The sequence below is a fragment of the Protomyctophum parallelum genome (genome assembly GCF_964188405.1).
Source record: "Protomyctophum parallelum genome assembly, chromosome: 3".
In the NCBI taxonomy this organism is placed as follows: domain Eukaryota; kingdom Metazoa; phylum Chordata; class Actinopteri; order Myctophiformes; family Myctophidae; genus Protomyctophum; species Protomyctophum parallelum.
This window is the reverse complement of record NC_139698.1, coordinates 43,001,827-43,018,359: the sequence shown is the minus strand read 5'-3', so window position 1 is coordinate 43,018,359 and position 16,533 is coordinate 43,001,827. Positions and strand designations below refer to the sequence as shown.

General features: G+C 41.0%; 1 protein-coding gene across 1 annotated transcript in view; it reads left to right on the top strand.

Moving 5' to 3' along the window:
- Nucleotides 1-16,533, top strand: part of tmod4 (tropomodulin 4 (muscle)) — a 29,068-nt gene that overhangs the window by 10,116 nt on the left and 2,419 nt on the right. The window contains exons 2-6 of the mRNA XM_083761971.1: nucleotides 8,282-8,454; nucleotides 8,901-9,057; nucleotides 12,592-12,714; nucleotides 15,926-16,018; nucleotides 16,143-16,273. Coding sequence (XP_083618097.1) covers nucleotides 8,353-8,454; nucleotides 8,901-9,057; nucleotides 12,592-12,714; nucleotides 15,926-16,018; nucleotides 16,143-16,273 — 606 coding nt within the window. The 5' untranslated portion in view covers nucleotides 8,282-8,352. The remainder of the gene's footprint in view (nucleotides 1-8,281; nucleotides 8,455-8,900; nucleotides 9,058-12,591; nucleotides 12,715-15,925; nucleotides 16,019-16,142; nucleotides 16,274-16,533) is intronic.

Genomic DNA, 16,533 nt, shown 5'->3' with positions numbered 1-16,533 from the left:
ATTACGGACGAACGATATGGAATATCGAAATTCTGACTGTGCTGTTTTCATCGGATAGGTCCCGAGATCATGTGTACCGATTTCTGTGAGATTTGGACAAAATCTGTAGGAGGAGGAGCAAAAGGTGTGTTTTGAAGAAAATGCTAATTTGCTGCAAATTCGTTCTAGACGGAAATGGGCGTGGCCTATATGGGGAGATGCGTCATGACCCAAGGAATCCAGGGAAAAAATATTTTGATTTTACGACCTACGGTTCAAGAGTTATACCCAAAAATGTAAAGTTGGCTGTTATAGCGCCACCATGAGGCCGACCGATATACTTCTAAGGTAATTAATTTTAGTAATTATTATGAATCTCTCCTCCAAGTCTTGTAAGTATAGCCCTTACGGTCTCAGAGGAAAGAATACTTGAAAGTGAGTTTTTGCATTTTCCCATTCATGTCTATGGGGAAATTTAATGCACTAATTAATTTATATCAATTAAACTATCCAACAAATGTCTTATCCCAATACACGCACACGATTCCCGATGTAGCCCGTCGTTTTGACATATGGCTCGAGTGCGTGCGACAAAAACTGTGGGAGGTATAATGCGGCAAAATAAAGTTTATCTATAATAAAAAGAAAAATAATAATAAAAGGTCACAAAAACAATAGTATGGTTGCCTTCAGGCAACCACACTAATAAAAGGTCACTAAAGCAATAGTATGGTTGCCCTCAGGGCAACCACACTAACTAGAAAATTCGCAATTTTAAAAAATTGCAGAGTGTGGTTGCCGCAGTGGCTTACATATGCCCCTCCCACTAGTATTGCCAGCCAATTACAATTTCAAGTCACGCCTTAGATCATGCATAAGTAATTCGGAGGGGATTTAACCCCCGAAATTCATGTTTTTGCGACAAACGGTTACATTTCTCGCATTTGCGGCGCCCCCTATGGATGAAAATGGAATTGCTTTTAGAACTTGGTTGATTGAACCACCCCGGACATGTGATTGAAATTTGGGATGGATTGGACATTCCGTTCGTGATTTATGGCATTTTTTGTGATATAGGCCCCTCCTACTAACTTCGGAAGACGATTACGGCCGAACGATACGCACTTTCAAAATTCTGCGGCTCAGTTTTAATTGGATGGGTCCAGAGATCACGTGTGCCGATTTCTGTGAGATTTGGACAAAATCTGTAGGAGGAAAAGCAAAAAGTGTGTTTTGGACAGAATTCAAAATGGCGGAAAATCTATCATGGCGGAAATGGGCGTGGCCTATATGGGGAGATGCGTCATGACCCAAGGAATCCAGGGAAAAAATAATTTTGATTTTACGACCTACGGTTCAAGAGTTATAAGCCAAAAGGTAAAGTGGGCTGTTATAGCGCCACCATGAGGCCGACCGATAAAATTTTAGGGTTAAATAATTTTAGTGATAATGTTGAAATATCCCTAAAAGTTTTGTAACTATAGTGATTACAGTCTCCGAGGAACAAATACTTTTATGTGAATTTTTGCCTTTTCCCATTCATGTCAATGGGGAAATTTAATTCACTAATAAATTCATATCAATTAAACTATACAACATTTCTCTTAACAAAATACAAGCACACGATTCCCGATTTTTCCGGTCAATTTGACATATGGCTCAAGTGCGTACAGCGTACAGTGTGGGAGGTATAAAGCGTCAAAATAAAGACTACTCCAGTGAGAAAATAACTAGAAAGAGGCAATTCTGGGAAATTGCAAAGTGTGGTTGCCCACATCGCACCCGTCGAAAATGGAATCGCTTTTGTCTCTGCGTTGATGAAACCACCCTCGACATGGGATTCAAATTTGGGATGGATCGGACATTCCGTGCGTGAATTGTGGCGTTTTTTGTAAGATAGGCCCCTCCCACTAACTTGGGAAGACGATTACGACCGAACGATACAGAAGATCTAAATTCTGATTGTGCTGTTTTAATCGGATAGGTCCGGAGATCATGTGTACCGATTTTTGTGAGATTTGGACAAAATCTGTAGGAGGAGGAGCAAAAAGTGTGTTTTGAACAAAATTCAAAATGGCGGGAAATCTATCTAGACGCAAATGGGCGTGGCCTATATGGGGAGATGCGTCATGACCCAAGGAATCCAGGGAATTTTTATTTTTGATTTTACGACCTACGCTTAAAGAGTTATACCCCAAAAGGTAAAGTTGGCTGTTATAGCGCCACCATGAGGCAGAACGTTATACTTCTAAGGTAACTAATTTTAGTAATTATTATGAATCTCTCCTCCAAGTCTTGTAAGTATAGCCCTTACGGTCTCAGAGGAAAAAATACTTGAAAGTGAGTTTTTGCATTTTCCCATTCATGTCTATGGGGAAATTTAATGCACTAATTAATTCATATCAATTAAACTATCCAACAAATGTCTTATCCCAATACACGCACACGATTCCCGATGTAGCCCGTCGTTTTGACATATGGCTCGAGTGCGTGCGACAAAAACTGTGGGAGGTATAATCCGGCAAAATAAAGTTTATCTAGTATAATAAGAAGAAATAAAAGGTCACTAAAGCAATAGTATGGTTGCCCTCAGGGCAACCACACTAACTAGAAAGAGGCAATTCTGGGAAATTGCAAAGTGTAGTTGCCCACATCGCACCCGTCGAAAATGGAATGGCTTTTGGCTCTGCGTTGATTAAGCCACCCTCGACATGTGATTCAGATTTGGGATGGATCGGACATTCCGTGCGTGAATTGTGGCGTGTTTTGTAAAGTAGGCCACTCCCACTAACTTCGGAAGACGATTACGGCGGAACGATACAGAAGATCTAAATTCTGACTGTGCTGTTTTAATGGGATAGGTCCGGAGATCATGTGTACCGATTCGTGTGAAATTTGGACAAAATCTGTAGGAGGAGGAGCAAAAAGTGTGTTTTGAAAAAAATTCAAAATGGCGGGAAATCTATCTAGACGCAAATGGGCGTGGCCTATATGGGGAGATGCGTCATGACCCAAGGAATCCAGGGAAAAAAACTTTTTGATTTTACGACCTACGGTTCAAGAGTTATAGCCCAAAAGGTAAAGTTGGCTGTTATAGCGCCACCATGAGGCCGAACGATATACTTCTAAGGTAATTAATTTTAATAATTATGATGAATCTCTCCTCCAAGTCTTGTAAGTATAGCCCTTACGGTCTCAGAGGAAAAAATACTTGAAAGTGAGTTTTTGCATTTTCCCATTCATGTCTATGGGGAAATGCACTAATGCACTAATTAATTCATATCAATTAAATTATCCAACAAATGTCTTAGCAAAATACAAGCACACGATTCCCGATGTAGCCCGTCGTTTTGACATATGGCTCGAGTGCGTGCGACAAAAACTGTGGGAGGTATAATGCGTCAAAATAAACAGAGCACTAGAACAATAGTATAGTTGCCCTCAGGGCAACTACACTAATAATAATAATAAAAGGTCACAAAAACAATAGTATGGTTGCCTTCAGGCAACCACACTAACTAGAAAGAGGCAATTCTGGGAAATTGCAAAGTGTGGTTGCCCACATCGCACCCGTCGAAAATGGAATCGCTTTTGTCTCTGCGTTGATGAAACCACCCTCGACCTGTGATTCAAATTTGGGATGGATCGGACATTCCGTGCGTGAATTGTGGCGTTTTTTGTAAAATAGGCCCCTCCCACTAACTTCGGAAGACGATTACGGCCGAACGATACAGATGATCTAAATTCTGACTGTGCTGTTTTAATCGGATAGGTCCGGAGATCATGTGTACCGACTTTTGTGAGATTTGGACAAAATCTGTAGGAGGAGGAGCAAAAAGTTTGTTTTGAACAAAATTCAAAATGGCGGGAAATCTATCTAGACGCAAATGGGCGTGGCCTATATGGGGAGATGCGTCATGACCCAAGGAATCCAGGGAAAAAATATTTTTGATTTTACGACCTACGGTTCAAGAGTTATACCCCAAAAGGTAAAGTTGGCTGTTATAGCGCCACCATGAGGCAGAACGTTATACTTCTAAGGTAATTAATTTTAGTAATTATTATGAATCTCTCCTCCAAGTCTTGTAAGTATAGCCCTTACGGTCTCAGAGGAAAAAATACTTGAAAGTGAGTTTTTGCATTTTCCCATTCATGTCTATGGGGAAATTTAATGCACTAATTAATTCATATCAATTAAACTATCCAACAAATGTCTTATCCCAATACACGCACACGATTCCCGATGTAGCCCGTCGTTTTGACATATGGCTCGAGTGCATGCGACAAAAACTGTGGGAGGTATAATGCGTCAAAATAAAGTTTATCTATAATAAAAACATAAATAATAATAACTAGAAAGAGGCAATTCTGGGAAATTGCAAAGTGTGGTTGCCCACATCGCACCCGTCGAAAATGGAATCGCTTTTGTCTCTGCGTTGATGAAACCACCCTCGACATGTGATTCAAATTTGGGATGGATCGGACATTCCGTGCGTGAATTGTGGCGTTTTTTGTAAAATAGGCCCCTCCCACTAACTTGGGAAGACGATTACGACCGAACTATACAGAAGATCGCTGTTTTAATCGGATAGGTTGGCTGATATAGGCCCCTCCCAGTAATTATACCAGCCAATTACAATGTCAAGTCATCCTTTGTGATCATGCATAAGTCATTCAAAGAGGATTTCCCCCCCCCAAAATCATGTTTTTGCAACAAACGGGTATAGGCCCCTCCCAGTAATTTTGCCAGCCAATTACAATGTCAAGTCACCCTTTGTGATCATGCGTAAGTCATTCAAAGGGGATTTCCCCCCCAAAATCGTGTTTTTGCAACAAACGGGTAATTGTTTTTGCAATTGTAGCGCCCCCTATGGATGGAAATGGAATTGCTTTTGGCTCTGTGTTGATTAGGCCATCATCAACATGTGATTCAAATTTGGGGAGGATTGGACTTTCCGTTCGTGATTTGTGCAATCTTTTGTAAAATAGGCCCCTCCCACTAACTTTGGAAGCTGATTACGGACGACTGATATGGAATATGGAATTTCTGACTGTGCTGTTTTCATCGGATAGGTCCCGAGATCATGTGTACCGATTTCTGTGAGATTTGGACAAAATCTGTAGGAGGAGGAGCAAAAAGTGTGTTTTGAAGAAAATTCAAAATGGCGGGAAATCTATCTAGACGCAAATGGGCGGGGCCTATATGGGGAGATGCGTCATGACCCAAGGAATCCAGGGAAAAAATATTTTTGATCTTACGACCTACGGTTCAAGAGTTATACCCCAAAAGGTAAAGTTGGCTGTTATAGCGCCACCATGAGGCAGAACGTTATACTTCTAAGGTAATTAATTTTAGTAATTATTATGAATCTCTCCTCCAAGTCTTGTAAGTATAGCCCTTACGGTCTCAGAGGAAAAAATACTTGAAAGTGAGTTTTTGCATTTTCCCATTCATGTCTATGGGGAAATTTAATGCACTAATTAATTCATATCAATTAAACTATCCAACAAATGTCTTATCCCAATACACGCACACGATTCCCGATTTAGCCCGTCGTTTTGACATATGGCTCGAGTGCATGCGACAAAAACTGTGGGAGGTATAATGCGGCAAAATAAAGTTTATCTATAATAAAAAGAACTAGAAAGAGGCAATTCTGGGAAATTGCAAAGTGTGGTTGCCTACATCGCACCCGTCGAAAATGGAATCGCTTTTGGCTCTGCGTTGATTAAGCCACCCTCGACATGTGATTCAGATTTGGGATGGATCGGACATTCCGTGCGTGAATTGTGGCATGTTTTGTCAAATAGGCCCCTCCCACTAACTTCGGAAGACGATTACGGCCGAACGATACAGAATATCTAAATTCTGACTGTGCTGTTTTAATCGGATAGGTCCGGAGATCATGTGTACCGATTTTTGTGAGATTTGGACAAAATCTGTAGGAGGAGGAGCAAAAAGTGTGTTTTGAACAAAATTCAAAATGGCGGGAAATCTATCTAGACGCAAATGGGCGGGGCCTATATGGGGAGATGCGTCATGACCCAAGGAATCCAGGGAAAAAGTATTTTTGATTTTACGACCTACGGTTCAAGAGTTATACCCCAAAAGGTAAAGTTGGCTGTTATAGCGCCACCATGAGGCAGAACGTTATACTTCTAAGGTAATTAATTTTAGTAATTATTATGAATCTCTCCTCCAAGTCTTGTAAGTATAGCCCTTACGGTCTCAGAGGAAAAAATACTTGAAAGTGAGTTTTTGCATTTTCCCATTCATGTCTATGGGGAAATTTAATGCACTAATTAATTCATATCAATTAAACTATCCAACAAATGTCTTATCCCAATACACGCACACGATTCCCGATGTAGCCCGTCGTTTTGACATATGGCTCGAGTGCGTGCGACAAAAACTGTGGGAGGTATAATCCGGCAAAATAAAGTTTATCTAGTATAATAAGAAGAAATAAAAGGTCACTAAAGCAATAGTATGGTTGCCCTCAGGGCAACCACACTAATAATAAAGTGTCACAGTTACAAGAGTCTGGTTGCCCATTCGGGCAACCACACTAATTATGCTTATATAGATGAGTGATTCACCATGATGTGTGTACTGGGGCAAGCAGATAAAGGTCTTCATAACAACGACCAAATACACATGAATTCAGGGGTCCTTCACATGAAAATGTTTGACTGCTTTCATCGCTCTAAAATCTCTGTACTTCTTGGTTCAAATACTCTCCATCTTGCTTGACAATCGCACATTAGAACAGCGTTTCCCAAACAGTGGGTTGGTAGTACATGTTTGGGACACCCTGGGGACCCCCACATGGTAACTCTGCCATTTCTCAAAGATTTTTTCCAAAATGAATCAAAGCACAGTACACTACAATACAGTAAAAGCACAGTACAGTACAGTAACTATAACAATAAATGTATAGTTGCACCGCTCAGTTCACACAGGTGTGATTTTATTTATCTGCTGACTATGCATGTTTATTTTGTTTTCATAATTAATGCCAAGATGACTGACTGATGGTCAGAATAACATGGGCTGTGATTTTAATAATAGATAAATAGATAGTGTGTGTGTGTGTGTGTGTGTGTGTGTGTGTGTGTGTGTGTGTGTGTGTGTGTGTGTGTGTGTGTGTGTGTGTGTGTGTGTGTGTGTGTGTGTGTGTGTGTGTGTGTGTGTGTGTGTGTCCTCAAATAAAGTTTGACTGTGTAATATGATCAGGGGATACAAACCACACAAGTGTTACCTTGACAGGAACAAGGTTAGAGACACCAATGCATTGCATTACAGAAGCATTCAACACACAGAAGTTGTATTGTTTGCAATGCAATACAACTAAAATAAAACAAAATCACATTTTACTTCTATCCACCAGACACAATACAATAAAACCATTGATGTTGAGTAGATGAGGTGGATTACCATGGCAGTCCTTGATGACATCATACCACTAGATTAGCAAAATGAAAGAATGTTCCATGACTTTAACCTAAATGGATTCTCTTCATTTGCCAAGTTTGAATGGAATTTGGACTGAACATGAAAATACGTGAGCCTAAACCTGATAGGTCTATTATTCATACAGCCTGTCTCCCTGTCATCAGTTTTGCCCTGAGGTATACGAATGCTATTGTTGTGGTATTTCCTGTTCTGAGCAGACCAGGCTTTGCATAGAAAAGTGTCTTGAGTATTCTTGTTTCTCGTCTCCTCTCCTCTCTCTATTTGTAATTCTAAACCCCTAGCTCACCATACTTCAACTAAGAATAGCAAAGAACTTATGCTCTCTGTAGCTCTCATTTGCTTTCTTCAATCCTTCCCCTATTTGCCTGTCCCCTTTAATGACATCAGTGGGTGGCTATTCATTTTCATTCTCAGATTTTAAGTTCAAAATAGTACTTATTACAACCTGGAATATATTGCAGTATATTGATATGGGCTCTGCTCTCTCTTTATCAGTGGAAAAGCAGCTATTATCATTGGATTATTCTAGTAACTCTGAATGGGGGAAGTGAAATACATGAAATAAAGGACTGTGGCCACCACAAAATTTGCACAATTTTGAATGACTAAGAATGTGTTACATTATTGCACTTTTGAAGACCAGTATAAAACAGAAGTCAATATAGAGCCTGCCTCCTTGCTCGAGATAAATTGTCCTTCAGGTCAAAATTCGTGTCAGATCCTGTGTCTAGGTTGAAAATGAAAAGAAAGAAAAAGCACATTTAATGTTGTTGGAGTCATACCATCCTAAGTAACAAACCCTTTCCCTTTCCTTCCCTTCCACAGTGCCCTCCCCCCAGGGTTGAGTGGTGTGCGTGTGAGTGAGTGTGTGCATGTGAGACAGACCCCCAGCAGCCATGTCAGACCCCAGGGACATCGATGAGGATGCCATCCTCAAGGGCCTCAGCGCTGCAGAGTTGGATCAGCTGGAGTATGATCTCCAGGAGCTGGACCCTGAGGTATTGAGAATTTAGTTTTAATATTATATGTGTGTGCACACAATGAGTTTGAATTCCTACAGTACATCTCTAGTGCTACAAGCTGCCAAATCAAATCAGTATGTGTCAAATCAACGATTCACCTCTCTCTGCTGTCTTAAGGATGTATACAGTACTTTTGTTATTGTGATTTTTGGTGATGATGATAATTAAGATGATGATGATGCATAATAGAGGGTATGCGCATGACAACATCATCATCCCTGGAAGTTATGCAGAAACACATACTGAGTGACAAAAAACTACTTTCTGGCCTTGACAGCCCATATACATCCAAAACAGAAAAGTCCTATCTGATTGCATAAAACGACTTTAAACAACATTAAATTCACTTTGCCACTCGATCTGCCATTCACTTTATGCATGCGCATACCCTCTATTTATTTTCTGACCCCCTCTTCTCCCAGAATGCTATGCTGCCAGCTGGTTATCGACAGCGTGACCAGACCAAGAAGAGTGCCACCGGACCGTATGACCGTGATGCCCTGATGGATCACCTGGAGAAGACAGCCATGGAGATTGAAGACCAAGAGGAGCTGGTGCCTTTCACTGGGCAAAAGAAAGGTAAGGCTGCAGCACATGAAACAATTATCTTAACAAGCGTTCTCTTGAAAGACCTTTTACGCAAGGCGGATGATTTGTTGCCATCCAGTGTGTATAAAAAGTGTGCAGAGGATGTCACTCACAAGGGGCTCCCTCTGAGGAGCTACCTGAGATTTGCATCTCTGGGGGCAAGTTGTATAGTGGATCAATGTATCTATAAAGTCAAATAATATTTTGAGAACAGCCATGTTTTAGGTAAGATTTCAATCTGGTTGGGTAATTGAGGAGTTTCATGTCTGTTGGTAGGGCATTACACATTTTTGTGGCAGTAGGCTATAATAATGCATTTTCCCTCATGTTTGTGCAGAATTTAGGGGGACAAGGTCCGGGGAGCTCCCTCTGGCTCTGCCGGTTATGGGCGTCTTTCACACTAAAGACGCACCTGCAATTTGTCCTAGACAATTTACAATTTAGGCATTTAGCAGACGCTCTTAATCCAGAGCGACTTACATTTAAGCAAGAACAAAGCATGGGAATACATCACATAAAAAGCATTTATCATGAAACATGCGTAAGCTAAGAAAGTAACAGTGGAATATTTATATAGTGAAACTATACATACACTATACATATAAACTATACATCTTTACTACTATGCTATATATATATAGACCTGTAGCACAGGGGTTCACAAGGTTGGGTTCCCCACATGGGGGTCGTGACTCGTGGGACACTGACTTGTTACAATTACAAACCCCTATAGAGCGTTGCAGTCCCGCCCCCTCAAGAGACCCGGAAAAGAAATCGCCGTTCATTTTCCTCATAGACTTTTGAGAAAGTATTTATTTAAAGACGTTTACGCCGCGTACAAAGCCAACTCTTGTCGTGCCAAATCATGACAATAAACACAATGTTTTGGGCCAAACAAATTAGAAAGTAGAAAAAAACGGCAGGTTACAACACTTTTTTTGTTGTTTTTCTTCTTATAAATTATTCGATCGGCCCAAAACATTGTGTTCATTGTCATGATTTTTCACGATCCGAGTTGGTTTGTCCGCGGCGTAACCGTCTTTAAATAAATACTTTAGGAAAAACCTATGGAGAAAATGAATAGAGAATCATTTCCTGGGCCACTCGTTGTTCTGAAAGGGGGAGGGACTGCGGCGCTCTATAGGCTTAATACATTACATGTGCGGACAAATGAGCACCAACCATGCATGTTTATGTGCATAAAATTATCTCCAGGGTTAGGTTGGGGTCTCGAGTCAATATGGCAGCATTATTTTGGGGTTGTGGGCTGAAAAGTTTGGGAACCCATGCTATAACTCCGAGTCATCCGTGAACAGGAACAAATTGCAGTTACATGCATGCTGATGTCATGTCATTAACATATTAAGAAAACTAACTGATAATGGCTATCCATTGTTTTGATGCATAATACTTGCTTACAGCTTGAAAGAATTAACGGAGGTTTGTGTTAGCGAGCCTTTAAGCTCGTCTTTTCCTTCCTTACTATTCAATACTATTGGTGTTACAACTCGAACAGCGCAACGTTCGGCACAGCAACTTGGTCGCTTTAGTTCGCTCTGTGTCTCTCATTGCTCAAGTTCGCTTGAGACGGCGCGCCTCTGTCGTCACGTGGACTCTAACTAACTATAGCGCGAACGTCCCGCCCACCTTTGATTGATTGATTGAAATATTTATTAACAGTTTGTAGAATTTACAGTACATTTTAAGCACAAACTCAATACAAAGACTGTTAACTGTGAGTGGACGACCCAATTAAGCATTACACTTGTTTACAACAGGGTCCACATTGTTCAATTCATCAAATTCATCATCATTCCACCTGGTGAGGAAAATGTAGTTTGCGTCTTTTCCAGGTTTGGTGTGAAAGGTGTGATTTTTTTACTTTAAAAAATAACAAAAAGATTAAAGACAAAACCCAATTGAAGTCTATTAGAGATATACAGTAGATTACAAATATTTTGTGGAAAACTCCAATGGAACTACAAGCAAATGAGCACATAGTATGCACACTGACTTCACAGTTTTAACAATTTGTTTCATTGTCCAACTTTAGTCTCTATTCAGCGTTAGATTTTTCAACTTCTCATTCAAGCTTGTTGGGATTTGGAGCCAATACAAGTGTAGCATAGCATATCCTCAGATTTATTATAATGACATTATGGATCACATTCATATATTTTCTTTCCCACGATTTTGCAACCCAGTTTTTTCACCCAGTGCCAATTATCTAATGTAATCCTGGGAGCTACACTTCCTCTGCCAACCTGGGGGGGGCAGCGGACTGACCTCATGCCTCCTTCTATGCATGAGGAGTCCAAGCTGCTTATTTTCACCTGACAGGGGGGGGAATTTCCCTGGCCGGACGTAGCGTGTGGAAGGAACACGTTATTCCGACCAGTTCCTTTCCCCTCCATCAGGCGCCCCGGCTGGCCAGGGGGAGGTAGTTTTAGAGACCAGGATTACTGCATGTTTAACTCCACACAGAAAGGCCCTTTCGCCAACCCCACCTCAGGTGTGGGGAACACGCCCACATCGTCCCCAGCGGGAATCGAACCCAGGACCTTCTAGCTGTGAGGCAACAGCACTACCGACTGTGCCACCGTGCCCCAATCACATTCATATTGATCCATAATTTTAGCCCTAGTATCTTATGTGCTTGATTCATGCATAGACTGATCTCCTTTACACCAGTAATGTTTGCTCTCCAGATCTCGCTGAAGATCGGACATACTTTATGCTCTTTAAGCATGCTAGCTCAGCCTTGTTAAATGACTGGAAAGACTCTAGGCAGCTCCAAGGTACATAATAGTACTCTGTAATGCACCACTGCACAGCAGTGCTTACTTTTAGTTACAGGTCTGTGTGGGGTTTCTGCGGCTCATTACTTCTTCTGGGTTCTGCAGGTGCCATTTCCATTTCCATTGCATTTGCGTGGGTAGACATGTTCAGACACCTAAGTATAGCCTATTTCTAGAGCATTGGCTTAAGATGTGTTTGGTTCGACTGTGCAAAAAAATGGTATGTTGTTTTAAAAGTCAGTTTGTGTTTCTAGTGAGTTATGCATTAATGATGATTTGAATATTAAAATGTAAATGAATAATAAAACAACAGTGGAAAGTAGACTTTATACTTGTTTTTTGATCGATCAATTATTTCATTCTTATATAAACCAAACGCTGAAAACTGTTTTATTGAGCAATTACCTTCCTCTTTAGCTACATAGAAATGTCTATTTGTATATGTCTCTAAATGTTTGTATGTCTCTAAATGTTTTGATGAATTGAACAATGTGGACCCTGTTGTAAACAAGTATAATGCTTAATTGGGTCGTCCACTCACAGTTAACAGTCTTTGTATTGAGTTTGTGCTTAAAATGTACTGTAAATTCTACAAACTGTTAATAAATATTCCAATCAATCAATCAATCAATCCCCCCCCCCCCCTCTCTCTCTCTCTCTCTGTTTCCACCCTCTTCATGTTGTTAACTTTCTCTAGACTCAAACATGTATTTCTATTGGTCTCCAGGTAAGGCCTTTAAACCCAAGGCTGGAGCAGGCCAGATCCCCCAGAGTGAGCAGATCACCTTGGAGCCTGAGCTGGAGGAGGCTCTGAAGAATGCCACCGATGCTGAGATGTGTGATATTGCAGGTTAATACATCCACATTTTATACACACTTGATTCCATACATGCATGCAGTGTTACCCATTAAGACCTGAGGCCGTTTCTACAAATACCTTCTAAATCAGTTGTTCTCACAAAGATTTTTCTAAAATGTTCAAAAATACTAGATGTACAAGCTCGCAGCACTGCTTGAAGTGAGGCGCTATGAGCTTGTATATCTGTTATTTTTGAGTAAGGCTTGATAACAAAAGTCATTGTGATGTAAACCAATTTCCATTGTGATGCAACACTATATTTCCTATTATGTAGTGTACTCATTCTGTCACCGTACATACTGACCATGTGTCACTAGTAGCAGGTCCTATTGTCACAACATGACATGCCATAGTGCAGTGAGGTCTATGTGTTTAATTATTGTGGCTCTGACCCACATAGTTCTATTATGTAGCTTTAATTTGTGCTGCATTGTGTCGTCTAACTGGCACCTCAAGACATGCTAACAGACATGGACAGATTTCAAATATAGAGCATGGCATAGTTGGGGTCTAATTCTCCATGCTCAGCAACACAAAAATAAATATGCTTGGCCACGAGTTATTGAAGCTAAGGAGTGGAATGGGCGCGGCCCTGCACAGACTTATCTTTTTAAGCCAAACTAGAGGAAGTTACAGGAAGATAAACGAGTCATTCAATTTTCATTACACATTTCTTGAACTTTTTTAATCTTTCTGATTATTATTCATACTGTGGAAACCAGAAAGGCAACATTTTGGCTTCATTTATATCCATAGGAACTGATAAATAATGTGATCTAAACATGATCTATTTATAGCTCACTGTGAAATATCTAATTCAGAATTGGGCTACAATAGATCTTGAGCTTGATCACATAATAATAAATTACCATTTCATTTTGTCTGTAGTCTCACCATTTATAGTATCAACATTCTTCAATATCTCATATCTCCAATTTATATTGATTTTCATTCATCCACTACAGTCTAACTAAGCCAATGGTTCCCAAACTGGGGGTTTGGGCCTCCAGGGGGTCCCCAAATTATTTTGGGCGGTCCCCAGATGATTTGTTTAATTTGTTTTTTAAAGATTTGTGTATTGACAATTAATGTACACATTATCACTTTACAGAATTCCTCTCTCTTTTTTATTAAACAAGGCATAGGCCTACTGAAAATCAAAACAATCAGACAAGCCACCAAAAAAACTAAAAGAACATGCAACATTGTTTTCTCACTCAAAAATAAACAAACCAACATACAGTATAAGTGTACACTTATACTGTATGCAGGGTATCTGCACATTTTGAAAGTTACAATGTAATGACTTTTAACCAAATTCAACAAATTGTCAAATATTTATTAGGTAAGAAAGATGCAAAGATCAATCTACAAGCTCACAACGGCATTGTGAGCTAGTAGTTATTATGCTATCATAGTAGCTAGTTGCTATTGTAGTTTGGCTATATTTATCGGTGGAACCAAGTCAAACGGAATGTAATGCCTACAATTCCACATGCTTGTCAGGGTGGGGGTGTCCCCAGTTCAGATATGTGGGGGACGCGGCCAGAACAGTTTGGGAACCCTTGGTCTAAGCATTGTGTCTCTTAACAGTGAGCTTCAGGGACCCCCTCAGATTATTTTAGGATTTCCCGGTGTTTCCCAGGAAATACACATTTTTAATTAGTGGGCATATGAAAAACATAACGGCATTATTATTATTATTTCACTGTCAATCCTTTGCATGAAAGAGATGTGCTTGCAAAGTAAACCTGAACATTGACATTTTGTTCATGCAAGCAATGTATATAACGGGAAAACAAACTTCCTTTAACGTCCAAGTGGGGTAAGCAGACATCTGAAAAGGGAGAAGAGGAAAGTCGGGTAGCCAGTGCATCCAGCTAGCTAGATTATCCTGTCAGTGGACTCTCATGGAGGCCACCGTTTTAACCCTGGAGAGAGTCCAGTGGAGGATTAAACCGCAGCTAGCTTCTGTCTGTCTGTCTTTTGTTTGGGCTCTTTGGCAAAGCGACTAAGTGGGGATGGGATCACAATAGCCTGACTAGTCAGCTCCGTGGAGGCCAGAGAGAGGGTCACCATGGAGACCTAATTGGCTCTTTTTATTCATGGTATTAATACTTTAAAGTATTTTGTGTATTTTAGCTATCAGGGGTCTAGTTTGCACTAGTGTAGCTACCAAAGGTTATTCTCAGGGCGGAGCTGGATGATGTGACGCACACATCCCCCCCTCCCCCCCAGCAGGCAGCTGTCTCCCCTGTGTCACTCTCCTCACATAAGGCCCTTCCCTGCTCCAGGTCACCCCCCGGCTCCAGGGCCGGGGGGTTGGGGGGGGTGCTGTCACAGCAGGTGGTCTGTGACACAGTTTGGTTTTGAATGGCTGGCTGGCTGAAACATGACAGAACAGAGAGGCATTTAACATTGTGCCTCCTGCTGGCTGTAAAGAGTACTGCCAAAGAAGTGTGAACTGTCAATAATATGAACTCAATAATTCGGCTGCGATTGGCCGAGCGTTGCATAATGTTTGTAGTAGCTAATTGGCTGTTGTTGGACTTAGAGGTGTTCCCTTTTGTATTATCATTTTTAAAAACATTTCACCCAGGCCACACCCACATGAATGCATGGCATTATGACGTCCTTGGGGACCCTGGACTATGAGTGATTAGGGCCAGTGACTGAGTGATATTCTGTCTCTAGGAGACTGCGTACAGTGCGTAGTCAACAATATCCTTATCTGGTCAAGCAGACATAGTAGAACTATATAAAGGGGGAGGGTGTCTATTGTTCAAACAAACTCATAATGCCTGTGAATGTAGTTAACGGCTGAGCTATATACACCAGGCTTTTCAAAGCGTGTGTGGGCTTATACGCACAAATGCACACAGGCACTTTTAGATCCAGGCCTATTTTAAAGTCTGTGTGTAGGCGAGGCTCGCGTGTCTGCGTATTACGCATACACACGCTTGGTGTAGCTCGGCCATCAGTCAAAATCAATGAATTGACTAAGCACAATAAGTACAATTTGTCAAGATGCCGTTAGTGAGGAAATAGGCTGTCTTAAATTCACATAGTGATTCTGTATACTGACATGCATGTTGGCTCCAATTCCAGACATAGCCTACAAGCGACAATATGGAATTTAACAAAAATATTGGAGATTGTGTTTGCATAAATTGTCCTAAGAATTGTTTTCCTGTGCTTGCAGCTATCCTGGGCATGTATACCCTGATGAGCAACAAGCAGTACTACGATGCTCTGGGTTCCACTGGTGTGATCGCAAACACAGAAGGGATCAACAGTACGTAACCAATATTCACCCACTCTGCATAAATAAAACACCATTATTGTTATATGGGAACCAATTTGTACATGTCTTTATTAGATAAACGTATGAAACATTTGACATGTTGTGGTTTTTCCAGGTGTAGTAAAACCAGATCCATTCAAAATCTTCCCAGAGGAGCCACCTAACACCACCAATGTGGAGGACACCCTCGATAGGATTCACAATAATGACAGCAAGCTGACAGAGGTCAACCTTAACAACATCAAGGTCAGCTCACTGGGCACGCAACCAAGCCATATCAGTATTATATACACTAGTGCTGCAGGTCCGTTGTCAGCGGTATAGGCTACTATGTACCGCACACTAGTACTTGTTATCAGAGTACTGTTGGAGGCCAGCCTATAACGTCAGTCACGCACCAACATGGGAGAATCGAAATCTCTGGCATAAAGGGACAGGGGCAGGCGGGCAGGCGGGCAGGCAGGCAGGCAGGCAGGCAGGCAGGCAGGCAACACAGACTTTGGGGA